Source organism: Excalfactoria chinensis, chromosome 10 (genome assembly GCF_039878825.1).
Source record: "Excalfactoria chinensis isolate bCotChi1 chromosome 10, bCotChi1.hap2, whole genome shotgun sequence".
Lineage (NCBI taxonomy): Eukaryota > Metazoa > Chordata > Aves > Galliformes > Phasianidae > Excalfactoria > Excalfactoria chinensis.
This window is the reverse complement of record NC_092834.1, coordinates 3,381,779-3,404,615: the sequence shown is the minus strand read 5'-3', so window position 1 is coordinate 3,404,615 and position 22,837 is coordinate 3,381,779. Positions and strand designations below refer to the sequence as shown.

At 50.5% G+C, this 22,837-nt stretch overlaps 1 protein-coding gene across 2 annotated transcripts in view; it reads right to left on the bottom strand.

Annotated features, from left to right (window-relative positions):
- IGF1R (insulin like growth factor 1 receptor) overlaps positions 1 to 15,214 on the bottom strand; it is a 133,842-nt gene extending 118,628 nt beyond the window's left edge. The window contains exons 1-2 of one of the 2 annotated variants that reach the window (XM_072345176.1): positions 14,924 to 15,214; positions 14,181 to 14,302 (exon numbers count right to left, since the gene is read on the bottom strand). In XM_072345176.1, the coding sequence (XP_072201277.1) occupies positions 14,181 to 14,274 (94 nt within the window). In that variant the 5' untranslated portion in view covers positions 14,275 to 14,302; positions 14,924 to 15,214. Of the gene's footprint in view, positions 1 to 14,180; positions 14,318 to 14,923 lie in introns of those variants that run through there. The other variant, XM_072345177.1, reaches the window with a different exon arrangement.
- Positions 15,215 to 22,837: the final 7,623 nt, after the last annotated feature.

The following is a 22,837-nucleotide window of genomic DNA, read 5'->3' as shown; positions in this document are numbered from 1 at the left end:
GAATTTATGTTGCACAATCTGCCATGACAATAGAGCTTAGCAGAAACCGTCTCTCCTGGGGACAGTTCTTCCCCACCTTTAAAAAAATAACCGTGTGCATGATTTTCCTTATTTACCTTCAGAACAGCTGGCTACACATCCAAGTGAGTCAGCAGCTGACTGACGGAGCCTATGGGATGTTCGCACTTGGGATGCAGGGATAAGCAGGCGATTCTTACCGAAGAGAAGCCATCACATGGCTGGGCTCTGCAGCTCATGATTAAGGAGACCTTACTGTGCTGCTGTCCACACTTACCTCGGGAGCTGGCTTCTCCTTCATGTATTTTAGCACTTCTATTTTCCCTTTTCCAAAAGCCAACCAGTCGGTGCGGTCAGATCATTTAGAAACAAACTGCCAAAACATGACTGTGCCATTGTGTATAACTGCACCCAGCTTCTAACGGCCAGCAAAAGAATTTAACAGAGTCAGAAGTTGTGCTTAGCTACACCGGAATCCACAGCAAATGGCAAGTCTGACACCACTATTTATAACAGTATGTAATACACGACCCTACTATCAAACAGTAATAATCTCTCTTCGTTTCTCTGATGAAACAGAAATCCTACACGCTCTGACCTTCTGCAGAACCGTTTCTGTTTAACGAACCTAATCAAAATTCCCACCAGATCAGAGAAGCAAGATAATTCTTAAAAGCATCTAATTCACATGAGAAAAAGACAGAGCTATCAAACTTGATTTAAGAGGGCAGGGAGCCTTCCCAGCCCTCTCTTCACATGGCAGCAACACAGCTGAAATCACACAGGTCATGCTGGAACCTGTTTTTTCAAGGCAGTTAAAACATGACCAACTTGCACCCCCAAAAAAGGGCCTTAAAGGTATTAAATTACATACATGCAGGCACTGTGGGGCTTTCCAGTCATGAGCTAACTAGACTGAAAAAAGAACCTTCTCTCCAAATACATGGTAAAACATGTGGGTTGGCACCAGAGACAAAGTGACGAGTCTGGGGCTTATCAACTGCAAACTGTTGCACCAGAACCAAATTTAACAGTAATACAAACCCACATAGCTGTAGCAGTAGGAGTTCCCATGCAAACTCACTTTTCTGGATGCTTCTGACTTCATATTTATACACTGCCCAAGCCAGTGGACTTCCAACCCTACAAGTAGCTTCTAAACACTGCCTATAAGCACTGTGAACAACGTGCAAATTGTAATTCTAGTTAATAACGTGATGTAGGTATTTAATCAGCCTGCCTGTACCAAGTTCTTGTGCTTGGCAACTGCTCTCATGGTCACAAAGATGCTAAAACAAGAGCATCAGGTATCCTGGATGCTTGCAAAACCGCCAGCTTTGGGACCTTCCTTCACTGCCACCTGCAGCTGTGCTCTCTCATTCCAGAAGGTAAATCAAGGCCAGCCTTGGTTGAGAACTTCAGCTTCAGACCATCCCCGTGGTTATGTCTACTTCATACCTTGCATACACGACCCACTCCTAGTCACAGATAAAGCTGGAGAACGTGTCCTTCAGCAGTTTCGCTAGCTCCTTGCTACCACTTCTGCGTTCATTCTATTCATGCATAAGGTAAAGTAAGAATGAGAAGAAATGCGAGCTAGAACAAAAACAGCCACAAGGTGAAGGAGACAAAACCAACCGTTCTGTTCTTTCAGCAGAGTAGCTCTAACCAACACAACCCAAAACACTGACACTCTTACATAAACCAAGTTAATGACTTCAAGGGGTTTCTTGTTTTGAACTTACTGGCATTAGTTAGCTACTGAATGCTCATTTGTTGGTAACCACGTTTGCCATGCTCACTGCGTACTTCTGCTAAACCAAAAGATGAGTAATCTATTTACTCAGTACTAAACTTCTTTAACCAAAACTACAGAAGCAATGCAACAGCATGACCAGCTGTCCGTCCTATAACGTAAAGGAAGAACCTCCTTTCCACTGCATAAGCTGTGCCACGACAGCAGTCCCAAGAGTTTTCCTGCCTGCAGTTCCCTGCCTGCCTGAACAGCATCAAGCCATGCCAGCCCAACTGCGGGCAGGGGATGATGGTACCATGATGTTGGGTAATGGGAGCACCACAGCCATGCCAAAACACACCTCCATGGCAAAGCACTAACTCTGACCCGACAAAGGAAAACAACGAGGGAAAATAAAAACGTACATAAAAGCATTCCAAAGAAGAATCGGAAAAGCTCCCTTCCAGCTGCAGTGGGGATGACTGACTTGAAGGCAAACCCACAGGACAGCAGAGCTGACAGACAGCCCTCAGCCTCACCATGCTCACAGCTCCACCAGCTCCCACATTGTGAAAGAAAACCACAGTATTTGTGCAGGGCTGTTTGGTTCCACGGTAAGAAAACATATCTGAGCGGACTGCACTTTGCTTTACCACATACCAGCTCCACGAGGTAGTCCCCTTATTTTCTCTACAAACCAGCAATTTTGGGAACCAACAGATAGGTGCTAACCCACGCATCAGCCTGTGAAGGTCACACACAGTCACTACTGACTGTTTTTATGGACTGCTTTGGACACGGCAGCCCCCAAAAGGGGGTCTCGGTGCCTGGGATGGCAGCGCTGGGCAGCACTGCAGCCACCACCTCCCACAGGTACAAAAGCAGACCCGACTCCATCCCATCCCCACCTCCTTAACAGCTCAGGGTGAAAAACTCAGCTGCCCTTCCCTCTCTCTTTCCCAAGGTGCTGACCCACAACAAAAGGCAGCAAGGCTCTGTGCAACCCTGCATGAGGGCTGGTACAAAGTCAGGCATGCTCATGCACCAGCCACCCCAGTTCAGCAGCATCTCTGCACATCTCCCAGCAATCAGCCTCCACTGAGGCACAGCCAGGCACCAGGAAGTCAACACAGACATCTGCATTTGTTGCACAGGAGGGTAGTGGCAGGTAACCACCACTGAAGAGTCACACTTCAACCTCAGTTTGGATACCCAAAGTGAAGTTAAACCAAAGAGGAAATTAGGAGGCAGCAGAGATGAATCAGAACAGAACTTCTCCGTGCTGAAGCAGAGTCCCTTGGCAGTCACACCTGGGGAAGTGAGACAGGAGTGAGACCTATTAGAATATTGCATCAAAGAGCATAAAGGCAGCAAGCCAGCAGGTCAAGCAGGCTGCAGTCACACTGATCGGCACAAAGGGTGGTGTTTGATCTGAATGGAAAAGCCCATCTAGAGGGAGAAGTGAGGAAGGTACCTACAACACACAGGTCTGGAGTCCTGCACCTGGCTGCGTGCTCACCAAAAAACTTACTAATGAAGTGGAAAACATCAGACATGATAACCCCCCTGCCAAGGGGTTATTCCCCAAGGACAACTGATAATACCACACACACGTAGGTATGTGCTTTTTATCTCAACCTCTACTTGACCCAGTGGGAGCTGCAGACACTTTCTCCAAGTAATTCACATTCAAAGGAAGGCAAGGTGGGGAAAAACAAGTGGGAAGGATTTCATCTCTGTGCCCTTTCAGCCCATTTCCACCGACTGATACCAAAATCATCCAAGAGAAACAGCAGAGAACGCATCTGTATTACCTGGCCAACTCCCAGCTGTGCTATCAGTCCATACAAGTTACTGCCCTTCCTTCACTGCATTGAAAGCAAAGCATTTTTAGAGAATTCCCCCTGAAAGGCCTGAACAAATGCCATGACTTGCAGGATCTACTCTCTACAGCACTGAGCAAGAGTGAGAAGAAATGCAGACATCCCTCATCTATGGCTGCTTTTAAGTCTTGAAAAGTAACGAAGAATCGGTGTAAGAAAGGAAGAGGTCTGATCTTCAGACAGTACTTTGGTGAACCAGTAAACAAGTCCAGATGTTGCAGACACTAAAGGGTTAACTACATCCCTTATTCTCTGGGCTATTTCATCAGGTGATGCATTACAATCTTCTGCAGGGGCAAGGCGTTTTGGTTGTCTACAGCAAACAAACACAACATGTCCAGTGCTGAGGTGGCCTCCTCTGACATTCTCTCCCTCACTGTGCTCCAGCACAGATCAAACCTGCAGGGAACATCCTGCTCCTTAAGAAGAAACAGGAGCACGTTACTCTTGAGTGAACAGCAAACACCACTTCCTAATGCATCCTACTTTGTCAGCACAACAGTCTTACCATCGTTTCAAAGGAAAATGGCCATAATTGATTTTCCAAAACACAGCATTGCAAAAATATCGTGCATTTAATTGTTCTAACAAAGTGCTTTTATTATAGCAAATCACAACACGGATCCTAAAGGACAAAAAACAGGTTTGGGAGCTGCAGCTCCTCGCTACCACAGCCCTCCTGCAGCTCCCAGGGCCCTCATTACAACGCAGACAGCTCCTCTACATGCGCTGTTCCTTCCCAGCTCACTGTGCATGGAAGCAGCCATCCTACATCTCTAACAACCACCGCCCTGCCATGCTTCACCAAACTGCAACCACGCAGCTCAGCGTTGGGAGTCTGCAAGGTTCTTTACATCCTCTGCGAGTCACTTATTCCTCTGGTTGTTTACTTGCAAAAACCAGACCAACTGCATCAGCTTCTCTGACCGTACAAACCACACACCCAGCTCCTCAGAAACCCGGGAGAACTTTTTCCCCGTTTCTGTTTGCTCTCAGACAGCAGAACAACCATTCCTTTTCGCTCCTTCTCACTTTCCTGCAGCCCTCGGTACGGCAACGCTGGAAAAAGCTCAGATGGGCTTTCCAAGAAAAAGTGTGTTTTTCCCCCTCGGTCGGTTTCTGCACGGTGTATCTGAGCGCACATCAATGGCAAGCTTCAACGGTTTAAAAGTCACCCAATGGCCACAGGACGGAACGCAGCTTGCTTGCTTTCCTTCCAAATTACCACTTCAGAAAAAGGCCATAAAAATGCAATTCTGTGAGGGAAGCAATAAACAGAAAAGGGACACAACCCTACCTCACATCTCCTGCTCCTCCAGGTAACCAAGCTCAGTTTCCTCCTCATGAATCACTTTGAGGCTTCTTCACAGCCCCAAACCCAACTGAGAGCACTGTAAATCCTCCCTTCAGTTTCTTCCAGAAATCCCCCTTCAGCACAGTTTGCTCTCACATATGCAATGCAGGCAGCCCAGGAACCATTAAGTTACATTGGTACCAAAACATATTTTGCTAACAGAAAGTGAAAATATTAGTTACTATCTCAAAACAGCATGAATCCCATCCCATCACAAGAGGACAACGCCGCACAGTGACAGGGGGCAAGGATTTGTCAGAAGGTAACCACAAGAAATGACCATGATGCACCAGATGTTCTCCATCACAGCGCTGCTGCACCCTCTGTCACCATGCAGTCTGACGCTCATGTTGCAGCTGCTCTGCACAGTGAATGGCACCTGGAAGCAAAGGAATTTTGGGACAAAACCTGGACATCTGCAGCACAGTGAAGGCTAACAGGAAGGTTCACCTCAAGCCCCCATCAGCTCCTCCTGGCTGAACCCCCTTCCCCACCAGCCCTGCATGGGCCTGGTGTCCTGTCCCTGAGCCCTGTCCCACCAAGTGATGCTCACCCCAAGCTGCTGCCCCCCACACCTGTTCTCACAGGGACATCTCCATGCAGCACCCTGGGCAGCATCGAATTACTGCACAGAGTCACTTCCACATTCCACCCTCCAGCTTCCCCCCCCCACCAGGAGCCATGGGTTGCTCTCAGCTTTCACACTTCAGTAATTTTGGAATCAACAGGAAACAGAGATCAATTGTGATGGTACCAACCCTATAATGACTCACCACTCAGCTCCCCCAGCCTCCGAGAGATGCACAGCAGCAGACCCGGCAGGCACACAAGCTCCTTTCCAACCTTGTGATTCTATTCTATGATTCTACTCAATATACGCAGCCTGGCTGCCCACAGCTCCATGGTCAGGCTGCTGCAGAAAGCACCCCACCTGACCCCCCTCCCACCCCCTAAATGCAGCAGCTAATGGGTTTTCTTCTGAGTTTAACCCAGAAAAAAATAAGCAATAAAGTCACATTAAACTCATTCTACTCCGTTCCGTACCTGCAGATGCCTCAATCTGCATTACCTCCACCCCCCACGAGAGACAACCACCCTCCTGCTCTTCCCCTTAAGAAAATACTTCCAAATCATGGCGTTTCGTTCTGCTTACACAGCCACCAAGCCAAAAAAAAGCCATTTGCATGAAATTAAAAGTCAATAAGACCTGATTATTTCATTTACCAAAATAGAAAAGCGTTTCATACGAGCCACTTAAACGCATTCTTCTAAAAATAAGCTTCGCTACAAATCGAACGTGAAATTATAACAGCATATATTAGGGTAAATGCCTACTGTAATTTGAATAAAATAAAAATAGGAAGCATATAATTTACACAGAAAAAGCTGCGCTCCCTCCCAGACACGACAGCTCCTCGTGGCCCTCCCTTGTCCCACCCAGTCCAATGGATCCCATCCGTTGGTTGGTGTCACCCACTCCCAACACGACAAGATACGTCAGTGCCACACAGCCCCCGGGTGATGGGCAGATTTTGCTTCCCAAGGATGGAAAGAAATCATTCTTCCTGCGGGTGATTTTTTTAAGTCACATCTGTCCACCTCGACCAGTTTTTAATTAAAGCTCAAAACTCATCTCCCACATTTTAATTACAATCCCCTTTTCCGTCCAAATAGAAAAGGAATGCAGATGAGAAGCAATCTACCACAAAATCCACAATTCTGCCTCTTAGAAACGTGAAAATTGAGGATGTGAACAAACATCTTTGTCAGTTGTTTACGCAGACGTATCAAAATGACAAATGCTCTTTATTGGCAGGAAAAAAAGACAACAAAGAAGAGACGCACTGCCCATAAGAGCCATGTTATAAATCACGGTGTGCAACAGCTGGCGGTCAAAAAAACCCTGCTAGAGAATACAGGGAGCGGGCTGAGAGCTTCTTGTTCAAGACAGGAAAACCACCAACATGTTGGTGCACACAGCTGCAGCGCTGAGTCCCACATCCCAATTCTCTCGCCCTCGTACAATGCGATGCACTGCAGACAAAGTTAAACACGAAGTCACCGATAGCAGCAGCACCGCCGGCACAGCAGTGAGCGCATACCTGCCCTGCTCTGATGCACAGTGACAGACCTGGAGGCCCAGGAGGGACAGCCTAGCAGCTCACTGAAAGCCTATCTCCAGCCGTGGCATTTTTAACTTCCTGGGTTATTTTTAAATATCAGAGAGATGAAAGAATCAAGAGCAGAGATTGCATCTGTTGCCACCACAATTTAACCACAGTCCATGTATTTATACAGTGGAATCTCCAAAATAACACTGCATCTGTTAAGATGACGGTGTTTTTCCATGGGCACTGGGCTGCATTACAGGGGAGTTACTCTGAAGCAGTGGCTTTTGAAGTGCTGATTGTGATCCACCCCGAATTCCTTCTGTAATCTTCTCCAAACCTGCTGAATTGTGAAGCTGCTGTTTCTCAGACTGGCCGGGGAACAACAAAACCCAAGGCAGCTCTTCAGCAGGCAGCGCAGCCTCACAGTGAATGCAATGTGTTTGTTTAAACAGTGGACTACTAAAAGAGAAGCACAGGATAGAAACCACGTGAAAACAGATGTCCACCCCACATGTATTTCTGCTGAAGTCCAGAACCGCTGCCTGAACACACACCGCACCGCGGTGCATCTCCTTCCTCCTCACTCCTGCTGCTATCAGATGAACCGACCTGCAGGGACCCCCACTCACTGCTGGTGGAGCTTCTGCCACTCCTTGGAAGCACTGCCCATCAGAGCACAGAGAAGCTCAAATTTACAAAGGGGGTCTCGGAAGCTAATTCATGAATTCAATACACAGAACGTAGCCTTTGTTAAGGTGCAACATCAGTGAGAGAGTCTGAGTGCAGAACCAGCCTACTCCAACCAGACAGAAATCCCGGGATTTCATTAGTGCACACCAGAACCAAAACAAAAAGCAGAACCTTCTGTCACCGCCAGCCTTCAGAGCCACGGTGCCAAACAAGCCAAGGCTCAAACTCAGAACAACAGCAGTGCTTTTCTTACAGCCTATCCCTGCCACTGTGCAGTGACACCTGCACGCACACCCTGCACCACGGCTGCAGCCACTGGCTGAGCTTCAAGGGAACACCAACACAACCTGCACAAACAGCACCTCTATATCCAGGTAAGTGAGGAGCAGGGCCTGCACACCTGTGAACTTTGGGCATCCTCCTCCAAGTTCTACTGGTTTGCAACGTATCTTCCCCTAGCGTCCAAAGAAGCACAAGCACATGTATGAACAGCAGTGGATGTGTATCCCACAGCTCACCTGGGCAGGCATTCTGCCTGCACTTCCCAGGAAGTGTCACACATGTATCCCCAGACAAAATGCACACAGAGCCACCTGAGGCAGCCTGGCAATAACAGCCCATAACTCTGTGCGTATTTTGGGGAGCACACCACATCCCCAGTGCTGTACATGAAGTTTGAATACAGCAGTAACAATCAAATAATACAAACAGTTCCTGCAGTGGCAAGGAACAGAGGGGACAGGCTGCACAAGAAAGCCATTTCCAAATGATCCTAACACTACAGCCCAAGCATTCCCCTGCGAGCAGCAAATAACGAGGAAACCACTCCAGTGAGATCCAGGAATAAAGCCCTACTGCAGCCCAAGCCAACTCCCTGAGAAGTTTGCTTCCAGCAGCTGTCACCAGGCACCAGTCCAAACACCGCACCTGAGTAAGGCTGGAGATGCCCATTAGTCCCTGTCAGACTGTCCCCCTCCAGAAAAGCCTGTTTTTTGATGGCCACTCCATCACACAGAAAGCACCAAGATACGCATAGATTATGGCAGTAAAATTTAAACACCGAGCTGCTTGTCCATGAAACAAACACACCAGCACCACATCAGTTTGCTTAGAGAAGACATTTTCACACCCGAGACATCTGAGACCCTCTTCCCCCACCAAACACCTTCCCTAACACAGCAGTGCAGCTCTTACCAAGCTTCCCTGCGTGTCCAAACCTGGAAGCATTCTCAGGCTGACTGCAATGCTCCAAACCACAGCAGTTACATGAGAGACTTCAGAAAGTGCATTATCCCAGCTCTGCTCCATGCATGCTCCCTCCTCACATCAAGCCGTTTATTTTCAACCTGTCGGGCAAACTCGTAGCACCATGGATAGTTTGAAAAAGAATCTGCACAGACCAAGCTTATAAGACCAGCATCAGGTGTGGTCCCCGCCATCCAGGCACCGTGCACTGCAATGAGCACACAAGGATCGAGAACTGCTCCAACGTGAATTCATTTTGTGCATTCTGAACTTGAAAAAAACTGCCCTTTACTTTCTCCAATCCAACCCTCTGCTATCGGAACACAACTGCCTAAGCAACCAACTAAATGAGGAACGTGCCAATTAGTGATCTGTTCCTACCAAACGAAAAACTATGAAGCTTCTGGAAGCACTCAGTAAAAATGAACGACACCCGATCTGCCACACCATAAAAACAACCCAACTCCAAAACAACACTGCATAAAGTTCCCCTCCAACAAGAGCTGCAGGCTGTCACTGTTTGCCCATCACGTTCACACACTGCTCAGCCCATAGGGGAAAGGGCAGCAGCAGGCAGTGCAGGAGGAGCCCACCTGCAAGGAGAAAGTGCTTCCACCTGAGCTCAGCTCACACCAAGTCAACAGCGCTATCTTTACAGCGTAATGGCCCCAATAACAGCCTGCAGATAACGCTCTCCTGCCCGGTCACACACGCTGTGCTGGCAGCACAGTCAGCTCCTCACACCACTGGACTGCAGAAGCTCAGCACACCCCTATTTAATGTACCACTGCAGCAAAGCACATACATGGACAACTCACCAGTTTCCTGCTTAAGAAGCCTCTTGTCTTCAGCAACAATTTTAATGTGAATCATTCCTCCAAATTATTATTAAAATGATTTTGTGCAGCTTTAAGAGCCAACAGTTGTTGTTCCAAAGTGCGTCTCAGCACGTGCAGAGAACATCCCCATCACTTCACTGGGGTCAGATCTCATCTCGCTCGGGAAGTCCAAGCACTCAGTTACCTCACAGACCTCCATGGCACCATTGGAACTCATACAGGCTTCTTTCTGCTCCTGCCCACTAAGCAAGGAGCAAAGCATCAGGACTTGCACAACTCTGGGTACATCCATGTCAGTCCAGAAAGTAGTACTGCATTAAAGCTTACAAGCCAGCTGCAAACGGAACTGTAAACTACATTAACAACGTTGCATCTCACACTTGATTTTCAACAAATTCTGAACAATTTCATTTTAAAAATCAACAGCAACACTCCCTTACACTGACAGTGAAGGAGCAATTGGTGTCTTGAAAGAAATCCTGAAGGAACTGCTCATATTTGGCACTTGCAGAGGTTGGAAAGGAAAGCTTCCCTGATAATCACCAGTTAAACCTTCACAACCCACTGCCATGCCAACAGCAGCTCTGCAGGAATGCATCTCCTTCATTAATGAATAAGCCAAACTGTTTGCAAGTTCCTGCAGCAAAACAACCCCTGTGCAAAGGACAGAGCCTGTTTGGGGGCTTGGGGAACCATTGCTGCAGAGTGTGAGCACAAGGAGGAATGAGCACGGTATGCAGCTCCTCACTCGGCTGTCCTCAAGCGTGGTCTCAGACAGTTCTGGACACAACAAAGATAAATATAGCACTACAGAAACCAGCCCAGATTGTACCTGTCATGACTTGGCTACGAGGAAGAACCAGGCTGGCCAACAACCACAGCGTGTCTCCGGCAACTGCTGTGTGCCGAGTCCTGTGTTAGTGCAATATGAACATTCTGAAGCCATTCTTTTTAAAGCAGCTTCCATAAATCATAAAAACTAATCCAACTATCCTACACAAAGAAGCTGTCTATACAATTTACAGTGATAGAAAAATTACACACGTCAAATATACCCAAATACTAAAACAGTATTTCTGCCTTTCAAACACATCACTGCACTCCCGAAGTCTCTCTGAGCACAGCACTCCCAGGAGTGGCACGTTCCACTTCCATCGAAGCCCCAAAACCTTCAAAAGTCACGTATCAGAACGAACTGAAGGAAACTAGAAGTACCAAACTGGAGTTATGAGACACAGAGACCATTACTTGTACCTCAGCATCCTGACATTCACCAACACGTACCATAGCCACCGAGAACAAACTGCAGCTGATCCATCCCACGTGCACAAACATGCGTGCACACACGATCCCCAATGAGACAGCCTCACGCTAGAGCTCCAGTAAGAACTGATGCAAGTCCAGTGTGAAGATTGAAGAACACTTGATGAAAGCTATCACTGCTGCCCAGCTATCACCTTTTAAGAAGAGGGAAAACCATTCATTTCACTGTAGTCACTCCCTTCTGCCATACTGAGCCACCCTGCAGCCCCTCACTGCTCCCACCACAACATGAACCAAGCACAGCTTCCCTCCCTTCAAACACAGAGGGGTATTTCTCCCAAACACTGGCTCAGCCTTGACTCTTCTCATAGTCACCTTCCATCCACACCCATTCCTCGGCTTTCTCACATTCTTAATGCATTTTGCCCAACATTGGCCAAGTCATTTCCTTACCCCTCTGGTTTCTGACTCACACAGGCCTTTGCTCCAGTTCAGAGCACACAACCTGAGCCCAGCACTCCCTCCTACAGCCGCAGTGACCACTGCTGCCCAGCAGCTTTCCACCCCCACTGCTCCACACCCAGCTGCTCCTCCACCGCCAGCATTCCCTGCTTGCAGCCGCAGCTCCAGGAGCTTCTCAGCTCCGTCCAACAACATCCACTGACCAAAAGGCGCACACAGAGGTGCTGATGTGAAGCCAGGTGTGCATAATGCTGGCACCGGGAGGGCAGGAGGGTTTTAGTAGGCAGCTTGGGATAGAGATTAAGCATACAACATGAGCTGCTGCTTATTAGCATCAGAAATACAAAGCACGGACCGGTTAGACAAACAAAAGCTCATAGAAAGGTGAGCAGATCCACTCAGTCTGAACTATGATTAATAACTGAATCCATTTATTCTAAATCCTCACACCATTCCCCCCTCAGACACCCCTCAAGCACAGCCCACATGAGAGCAAAGCTCAAAGCCCTCCGTGCTCAAGGCACGAAAGGAAGAAAACACTGAAGTTAAGCTGCATCCCAAACCCATCCTTGGATGGAAGAGCCCCCAGCAGTGCAGCCCTGCACGCCAAAGGCACTGTGACACGGCACGAGGGCCTCGTTACTTTGACGCTGTTCTAAGCAAGTCTCAAACTCGTACCGTCTGGTAGCATCTCCTCCACCCAGATGCACACCACTGAGGCTACCTGCATTTTTCAGAGCCCTCTGTCTCCAAACCAAGAACAGATTTCACATCATTTGGCATCAAAAAGATGGGCTTCCCCCTCCTGTTGCAACTCCTTTGTATTCCTATTTAGGAATGCTGTGCTTGTTTGACCGAAAATGGAAGCGCCTTTTAGCTACGACACAGTATATATGAAAAACAAATAAAAATTCAGATTAATCTTCCTTCCACTGCTGCAGAGAGAGAAGAATATGAAGAGATGCAAAACATCTGCTCTGGAGATCGTTTTTCCCCCTAACAGCAAAATTCTTTGGGCAATAAGTGGTGAAAACAAAAGCCATTAAAGTGCAAACTACAAAGGCGATCGATCAGAGGCAGCGCCCGGCCAGGACGAGTTCCTCAGCAAATCTCCCCACACGTAAACACGGAGATCAGTAGGAGATATTTCATTGGGGAGGTTCTTAATTGGGTCGTTTCAGTTAAATGGCAACGGCAAACGCTCGGCAGGACTGGAAGCCAACATCCCAACCCTTTGTGCCCGATTTTATGGCAGGAGTTGGGCAAATGCTTTGGCTTGGAGGCAGCGCAGGAGAACCGCAGGGCGCACCGCATCTCCTCGGTCCCTGTTTTCCCCACGCGGGCTGATCCCGCTTAAGCCCTTCCCTGAAGAAGGGCACGGGGGTTTTTGTTTTCAAGCCTGCGGATTAACGCTGCCTCTCGGAACGGCTCTGGGCAGCAGGGCTGCAGTTCCCAGCCCGGCCGCCCGCACCAGCCCAACTTGGGCCTCATTTGCAAGGAGTTAATTGGCATTCGCCGCCTAATGAAACGCGGCGTTACTCAACAAGCGTTACACACTCCGTCTACACGCATCTTGCTCAAACACCGGGTCGTTTTAGCCTCGTCGTCAGCGCAGCCAAGGAACTTCCCCTTCAACCCGAATCCACCGCTACCACAGAAGCTCCGCAGCTCCCCAAAGCTCGCCCTTCCATCCCCACGGCAACACGCGGCTCTCCCAAAGCGAGGCACGCGAGGTCCGCGCTGAAAAACACACACAGCGGATTAAGCCGAAGCACCAAAACACAGGAAACGAGCTCGGCTCTGCGGGCGGAGAGAAGAGCCGGAGCAGCCCGTAAAGCGATGGGGCTCCCCGTACGGCTCCTCGGGAAACCAGGGGCGGCCAACCTGATGCCCGAGGAGCTCAGTGCGGGCGCTGCGCGCACCCGAACGCGGCCCGGGCTGCTGTGAGCGCCGGCGGGCGTCCCCCACATTTACACACACGGAGGAAGCCGCTCGCTACCAAAAAAAATATTCCCCCGTTACTACGCGGCTCTTCCGGCCATCCGACGTCTCCGTACGAGCGCGGCGCACCGAGCCGAGCGCTCACGAAGGAAAACGAAGCCCACCGCCTTCGTTCCGAGCCCCGAGCAGAACGAGCCCCTTCCCCGGCGCCGTGCCGGGCAGCAAAGCAGCGCGCAGCCGGCAGGAACGCTCCGCTCGCCGCGGCAGGTTACTGTGCACAGCGCTGACAAACATCGACCTCCTTCCCGGCCCGGCAGCTCCTGCCACGCGGCCCCACGCCCCGCCAGGTGCGGGACACAAAGGCGGGCGGCAGCCGGGGGGGCTGCGGGCCGAGAAGAGCCGCGCCGGGCAATGGGGGACCCGCACAGCCGCACGTCTCCGTAGCGGCAGCCGCAGCGGAGCCGCCCCCCGCACGTCGCCATCACCTCGTGGTCCCTCACGGTGTCCTCGCGCACCTTGGAGTCCCCCAACGCCACGCCGTCACCTCGCGGCCCCGCACGCAACCGCGGCACCCCCACGGACCCCGCGGCCCTCGCAGCACCCCGACACCGCCGCCCCCTGCAGCCCCGCAGTACTCACTTTCCCCATTTGTCGGCCACAGGCAGAGCGCGGCGAAGGCGAGCAGCAACCCCCAGAAGACGGCGAGGGACCCTCCTCCGGCGCCAGACTTCATTCCTCTTTTTTTAGTTGGAAAAAATCCCCTTTTCCGGAAAAAAAAAAAAAAAAAAAAAAAAAAAAGGAAAAAAAAAAAAATCCAAAAAAGAACGACGGAGTCCCGGACGGCTCGCTGTCCTCTGCTGCCCTACAGATAACAACGACGGAGGGCCGAGAAGCGAACGCCCCACGCCGCCTCTCGGAGCGACGAACCGCAGCGGATCACCGATCTCCCGGAGGCGGCGGCGCACCAACGGCGGCAGCGCGGCGCGCAGCCCCGCGGCGGAGCGGCCGCGTCCCCTCAGCGCCGCTGCCCGGAGCCCGCGGGCCGTGAGCGGGGCCGGCGCTCGGCATCCTCAGCCTCCATTTTCCAGCACCGCACACACACACACAGAGCTGGGAGGGCTGCGGGGGAGGCGGGGGGGCGGCCCAGACAATCTGATTACAAAACAACAACAGCGGCGCGCCCGGCCCTGCGCGCGGGGACGGGGCTGCCCCGCCGGGTCCCCCCTCCGCCCTCCGAGAGGCGCGGCCGCACCGCACCGCCGCGGGGATGGGGCTCGGCTCGGCACGGCTCCCCCCGCTACGCCGCCTCTTCTCGGCGCCGCCGCCTTCTCTCTCAAAATCAAAATAACGAGGAGAATAAAAAATACGAAAGCGTAGCTTACAAAAATAACACCGCGGGGGACGCGGGGCGGCTCAGCAGCTCAGCACCCCGCCGGTTCCCCCCGCGGCCCGGCCCCGCGCATCCCTCCGAGCCGCCGAGCCATGGCGGGGGCGGGGGGGGCCGGTCGGCAGCGCGGAGCCTCCCGGAGCCGCTCCGTAAATCTTCGCCTCCTCTCGCTCTTTTTTCCCCCCCTTCCTCTCGGGGTGCGCGCGGCGCCGGGCTGGGGGTGGGGAGCGCCGGGAGGGGCGCGGGGCGCTGAAGGTCACAGCCCCGCAACGCGCGGAGGGTCCGCGTTCCTCAGTGGGTTGGGTGAGGGGGGGGGGGGGGGGGTCGCGCCGCCGCCGCTCCTCGCGCTTAAAGCTCCGCTCTCAGCCGCGCTCCCCTCCGGTTCCTCCCGCTCCGCTCCGGTAAACAACCGCCCGACGCTCCGCTCCGCCGCGCCCGACGCTCCGCTTCTCCCTCTGCGGCCGCGCGGGGACGGGGCTCGCGCCCGCCTTGCTGCTGCCTGCTGCCTCCGCGCGCGCGCACGCGCCCTCGCCGCTCGCAGAGCGCGCTCCCGCAGCACGCCGCCGCCCCCCCTCCCCTTCCCGCTCCCCTCGCCCAGGCGGCGGCGGCGGGGCGCGAGCGGGCGCGAGGCAAAAGGCGGAGCGCGGTGCACGGAGCGGAGCCGGGAGGGGCGGGGCGGGGCGGGAGGGAACCAGGTCGGATGGGTGGGAAGTGAATGAATGAATGAAACGGGTGGAACGGGATAAACACGGAATAAACACAGCGCCGTGCGACGGCATAAACGGAACGGGATGGAAAATGAAGTAAAATGAAGTAAAATGAAGTAAAATAAAATAAAATAAAATAAAATAAAATAAAATAAAATAAAATAAAATAAAATGCCTGAGTTAGGTGGAGAAAGAAGCGCCCAGTTTCCATTTTCACACCACGGTCGCTTACTGGCTGCTTTCAGTCCCTCCAGACACATGGTGGGAGTGCAGGCTGAGGGCCGGCGGGGTGCAGGGAGCAGGCTTTCTCCCCGATCCCCATTGCCATCCCTGTGTTTGCACCCCGCGGTGCTGCCAGGCAGGTGGATGGACACACCCAAGCAGGTTGGACTGGGGGTTTCATTAAGGAAGGTTCAGATCTGACATCATTAATGCAAGTGCTCCCGCAGTTCCTCCATCTGCTTTTCCACCCTCCCAGAGGGCTGCAGCCAGGCTGCAGGGTGGGCGCAGAAGGGGCTGTGAGGATGCTCGGAGGCTGGAACATCTCTCCTATGGGGATGGGCTGAGAGCTGAAGTGTTCAGCTCGGGGAGAGAGGGCTCCGGGGAGATCAAACTGCAGCCTTCCAGCACATAGAGGGGCTCATATACAGGAGGGAGACCAACTCTGTGTGCGGTCTGATAGCGGCACGGAATGGGGGATGGCAAATTTTGCTGCATACAGCTGTGCCCAGTTCTGGCACTGGATGTGGGCAGAACAAGTGTCCCTTCTGTGCACGTCGTGGCATTGATGCACACACACTGTAATGCGTAACTTACAGATTAATGTGTTGTTGTGTTAAGGCAGAGCTGAAGTGGGAACGGAGTGTCCATCATTCATCACCCTGCTGTCATAAAGAACTTCTATTACTGTCAAAGAGCCATTCTTTCATTGCTCTGACAAATAGGGCAAGCCGTGGACAAGCACGCCGTACTGGATGCTGTGCAGAGAACAAAAAGTTGTGCTTACAGTGTCTCAAAAACACCATCCAGAGTTGTTGGAGCAGAGCTTCCTTCTGGAACCTGACAAACTATTTTAAAAGGAGAAAAAAAAATACACCCTAACAAAGTGAGGATATCAGCACAGGGTTGGATCCATCCCAATGGTGGTGCCATTGTGATGTGCAGTGCCAATGTGATGGTAGCTCCTCAGTGGGGATGGTGTGTCTGGATGCTGCCAGGACACCTGCAGCTGACCCAGTGCATCTGTATGGTGCCTTCTGCTGCAACCTGAGCAAAATACAGGTCGTTTTATAGAACAGTGCAGTGGTGCTTCACCATGGAATGCACTTCCTTGTTGACGCTGCATGCACCTGTTTTATCTACAGACCTGCTCAAAGGAGGTTGGTGTGAATCATGAGGAGTGTTTGGTTACTGGGAATCCATGTATGGCATCCTGTCCCAGGCTGAACAACACCGACTGTAAGTACAGATTGAACGTGGCTCTTCGGATGGAGATGATTAAAATGTTTTATTGGGATTTCATCAAAAGGGAGTAAAGCTGACTGGATACAAACATCCCCAGCTCAAAAGGGAAATGTTTTGTCCATCAGATTACATGAGGTGGTCGACGTGCAAAGCCCCTGTAGGTCGCAATATCTGCGAGTCCCTCTACGTACATCAAGAGTGTGTCAGGAGAGCACTTCCCAATGCAGTCATCGCCATCTGCAATCTATGCTGCTGACGTGCTTTGCCAGCTGCTGTCCTTCCCCTAGCGCTGGGCACCCCTTCCCATCTCCGGCCGCCCCACCGCACACAGCTGGGGCTGTCACTGACCTCTCGCTGTTCTACAAACTGTTTTAAAATGACAGAAGTTTGGCTCGATGTGTTGCACACCCAGACTTGTGCAAAATCTTCCCCTGCTTGCTTTTTGCTCATGAAGCGTACGCGATAACTTCCAGCAGCAGAAGTGGCCTTCTCCCTGCTCTCCCTGCCTGTGTCCCGCTGCTTCCACACTCGTTCCCTCTCTGCTTGCACCAGGCTTCATGCTTCCTTTTCCCATTGCCGGTTTACGGTCCTTGAGACAGGCAGATGGACAGAAAGGAACTCTGAGTGCACACACATTTCACCCTCCGGGGCGCGGTGCAGAATGCCACCAGCATACCTGTGTCCTGTCAGAGCTCCTCTTAAGTGGAAAATGCAGGAAGTGCGGTGGTGGGGATGAAACGATGCGGTTAAATCAGCCGCTGACCCCGGTCTCTCAAAACATGTATCTGCCCAAGGCAAATATCCTCAGCCATATTTTAACTTAAACACCAGCCTCACCACTGCCTTCTGGGGCCACCACTGGGGAGAAAGAGGCCTCACTATTTTCCCTGCCCCAGTGCTCTCTCTCGGCACAGGCCTGGCTAGACTTTATTTTGGCTTCCGCACCGCTCTCAGGGCAGGCTGACCTTCCTGCCAGATGCCGGCTTGTCACAACCTGTAACACCCCTGCACTTTGCTAGTGCTGCCCTTCACCTGCTGCTCAGAGCACGCACCACCTCCCTTTTCCACCTCCCCATTTGGCCAGCCTTTCCCAGACTTGTTTCAGGTTGAACATTTCCTTGTGCTCTGCCCAATATGTGCCGTTCACCTGCACATGGACACATACATTGTTCCTTTTCCCCACTAAACATCCATTTACAAACTGAGTGAGTCTGACAAGAAACCCTTCCATGTTATGCAAAAAGCTCGTTGCCTATTTATTTCCTTATTCACCACTTTTTGTGCTGATGCGAATTGTACCAAGTACCAGCGATCTCCACAAGTTCCCATCTGCAAGGAACTGTGGCTTCCCATTTGCACAGGGACAGGAATGGAGACAGGGATGGAGACAAGGATGGGGACAGGGACAGTCTGGCTGCGGTGCCCACGGTGTCTGTAGAGCCCCTCCACCACCATTTGCTACTCCAGATCTGCAGCACAGGGCAGGATGCAGGTAGATCACGCAGCAGGGATTTCTAATTCTCCCGGCCCTGATACGGCTACAGACAGTGGTCCAAAATTGCTCCCTTCTGGAGCAAATAAAAAGTGAAGGGAAGAAAGGACATTGTTTATCTCTTCTTTCCCACACACCTCCCTCCTTCAAACAAGGAGGTATGCCATTACGTGGACGATTTAGGGGCAGCAGCCGTGCAGGCATAACTCTAAAATTCATGTTTTAATAACAACAATAATAAGCACACAACAGCATTTATAACCCTAGTTACAGGCCTGGGATATCATATCCATAGCAACCGCAGCGAGTGCTGGATGCCATATATTTAGAGTTCCCGTGCACCTGCCTAAAATAGCCACCAATAAATTATGCTGATGTTTGTGCCCTTCTGACAGCATTCTAACAGGCTGCCGGTGTGCTGCGAAACCGCTTTGTGAGGGGAATCTCACTTTGGTACCAAGTGTCTCACAGTGGCCTCCTCTTTTGTGTTTCCCAACGCACCAAGTGATTATCAGCACGGAGGGGAGCATGGCGGCAGCAGGCAGAGCTCAACCAGCAAGAGGGGAGCGGGATCAGACTTCAACCATAGGCCTTGCACATCCCACCTGGTGCCCCATTCATTCACTGGAGGGCAGATTCTGCAGCCTCTGTGATGGGAAGGAAGAAAAGCGGGTGCAGGTTGGCCCCAGTTCTTCATCCCTTCTACCTACAGGAGAATTGCAAGGACCACGGGTGCTGCAGGGGTCACTTTGTTTTGAACCTCAAGTGTATGCTTGTTGCTTTAAAACTGATTTCATACTGAACTTGTTTCTCTGTGTACTTGTGTTTGACCCCAGAAGGGATGGGAGCATTCATTCTAGTTCAACAGAATGTAGAATGGAACCCAAAACAAAGTCAGTAGTGGATTATGTGTGTTGTAATTCTTCACTGGTACCAAATCTCTGGTAGAGTCCTGTGCAGAATAAAAAGACCTAAGTATTACAGGTGCGTGATGCATATAACGTATATTTTAAGTTTTAATTTCTTCATGTTTCCGTTCATTTGATGACATGCAAGCATCAATACACTCCTTCAAGTCCAGTGAAATCCAAACTCTCTTGCATTTGCAAGAAGAAAGAAAAATGGTTTCGCTCCCTTGTGTCTTTTCTTTAAGAAGACTGTGGAAGAACACAGCCTTACAATGAAGAAACTGGATCCCCAGCACTAAGAAGTTGCTGAAGGAAAAGAAAGTCCTGACATTCTGTTGGAACAGGAATTTGGTCCTCGGGTGAAAGACAGGGCTGTGCCTACTGTTATTTGTTGTTGTTTTCCTGAGGTGGTTAAACTATTGTTAGATATTAGGGTAAAATAATATTCATCTCTGAAAGGCTGAACGTACATTCAATAACACCAAAAGTGCTTTAAAGCAGTTGGAACATATTTCCAGATGGTTTGGGAATGTGTAAATATTAGCACATTCTGAGGGCAGGTTTTAAAAGGCCCTTCAAACTTGGTAGGCTGTGACATCAGCTTTCCCCTAACTCACCCTCAGCGCGTTGGTTCATGCGTGGGCACTGCATGGGGTGAGATGGATGCCCTGCAGAGGTTCAATGGCAGCAGAAGGAATATGGCTGTGAAGACAGAGGAGACAGAGAGAAGGATGTTAATCGCCAGGAGCTTGGGAAAGAAATTTCCAGGCATCCACTTCCAGGCTGTGCCAAACAAGAGAGACTTCAGCTTTCCTGTCAGAGCCACCTCTCCCTGGCGCCGTGCTGCCCTTTCCCTTTGTCCCACTCACTGCCCTCGTTCTTCACACCACATATCAGTGCCCAGAGCAGGCACACTGCCCACACTGCAAGGCAGGGATGTCCTTCCCAGCACATTGTTTGGAGACCTGCAGTCCATTCCAAGGCAGGGGTATGGTGGGCTGCTGCGCCGTGTGGCCCTGAGTGGGATTCACACCACAAACATCAACATCAACCATTATCACAGCCCAGGTCAGCTCGGAGTGCAGCTCGTGGATCTGGTGCTGTTTTTTGTTGTCGTTAAGAAAATAAAAAGGAATAAAAGTCTCTTTTCTTTCTTTTTTTAATGAGAGAGCTCTAAGATTACACCTTTTATTGCAGTCTTAGTTTTCTCTTTTTGTGCCTACAAACAACCTGCAAAGAATACATGTGCTGTGTGACCAGAATGGCTCTGGAACTGAGAAATTACTCAAGAGAAGGACTTTGAATCACAGTTGTTTAAATCCCAGTTAACAGCAGCTCACAGCCCCAACAGAGACAAACTGTCTCCTTCACATAATGCTTTTGTTAACTCCTCTGTATTCAACGCCACGTGGATACATTCAAGCTACTGCCTTTTTCTGGACGGTCTCCCCAAGCTCTGTCTGTTCTTCCATTCCCCTGGAGACGCCACAGCCAAATTTCAGCCCAAACCAGGAAGAAGGAGCACAGCAGCTGCTGAGTCCAGCCACCAAATAGCCAGGAGATGCGCAACATACCTCCCCCAGCCACCTCAGACCACTGTTCCTACATGCTAACAAGTATCCTGGGTAATTCAAACGTCTGTTCCAACACCATGGACAAACCAATCAAAGCATTTTCCCTAATAACTCCCTCCATTTTCTTCTCTCAGAGTGTTTCTAAACCAGAAGTGGTATTCATGCCAGTGAACTGGGGGAACACTGAGATTTTGTCCCTCAGCATCGTGTGAGCTTCAGCATTTGTGCTGTGAGAGAGGGTTGTCATTTGCCTGGAAGTTCCCATAGTGAATTTATTGGTCCTCTGACGTTCCTGGCGCCAGGTCTGCATTCCCACAAAACAAGCCAGAAGAAACTTTGGAAACAGAACCTTTATAGTATCCACAGATTGGGCCATATTCAACTCCGAAGTCAGCAGGTGCAACTCCCATTGATTTCAGTGGGAATTCTGTCTGCTTACGCTGGAGCTGAACTTGGTCCACGATATCTGGGCATCTTTCCCAAAAACTCTCTTCACTGAATACTGGGAATGACAAAGCTTAACAAGCTCCTCTGCTGTCCCTCAGAAAGGAATCCATCTGTCTTTTCAAGAGGCTGTAGGGAAAAAAAAATACCTGCAAGGCTTATGGAGCTGCCTTTGCCATTATACCCCGGTGTGAGTGTCTGATACGTTCTCATGGACTCACACCTTCCCCTGTTTAAAGACTGCCTGTCCAAAATCACCTGCATTTTTTTTTTCTTTATTTTCTTTTTCTTTTCCCGGCATAATTATTTGTTCTGCAATGATTTTTAAACGTCGCTGAAGAAAAAACTATAATGTAAATAAGGTAAGAAAGAATCTTCTTGAAAAGGAAAGGGATTTTGTCTGCAGAACTGCTCTTTCTGCTAAGTCATCTTGCATAGAAAAAAAGCGCAGTTGCATTAGACAGTGTTCTCCCAGATTCCTTCAGAGGAGAAGGAAAGCTCTCAGGTGCATTTCTGAGACCCTCATTCTTTAGGATGTGTCAGTGAAGCTCAGTATGTGCTTAAGTGTGCTCTTAAATAAGACATTGGGACTTACGTAAGTATATCTTCATACAAGAGGGCTGCATTTTATAGTATTTGTGACAGTAAGGGTGGATGGATTTAAATCCTGTCGTAATCTCCAGGCAGTGTGGGCTAAGGCTTGGGATTCCAGTGTGCTACCAGAATGTGGTGAGACCAGATTTTGAGGGAATGTCCATCTCTGTAAGCCAGGATCTTATCAGGAAAGGCTGTTCTCACAAGAGTTTGGCATAGATTCATTTATGTAAATTTGAGAGAAACTGCTGAGTGAGGTACAAGGGTGCCTGTCTACCTCCCCCACCTTCCAGATCCTGGCAGAAATAACTGAGACAGGGCTGCGTCATTACCTGCTCAAGCTGAGTTGTCAAAGTGCACGGATCATTCAGCCACGCTGTACTAGCTGCCAGACCTGCCTTTGAAAATCCTCTCCCAGGCTTCTAGCTGCTTTGAGCCTGCATGTGTGTGTTTCTGAATGCTGTTTTCTCCTTCTCACACCCAAACCCACAAGGTTTTCCTGGGGAGGTGGCATGCATCGCTCCATCCCAGGGATCCATCCCGGGGAGGAAACCAGCTGCCAGGGCAAACATGGGACATCCAAGCTATTGGCCTCCTTTCCCTTCCTTCTAGGTGGTGGCTTTCCCTTTGCTCTACTCACAGCAGCAGCTCTTACTCACAGATCAGCCAACACCATGCCATAACCATGGCATCTTTTAAATAGCTCTTAATCCAGATGATTATCTT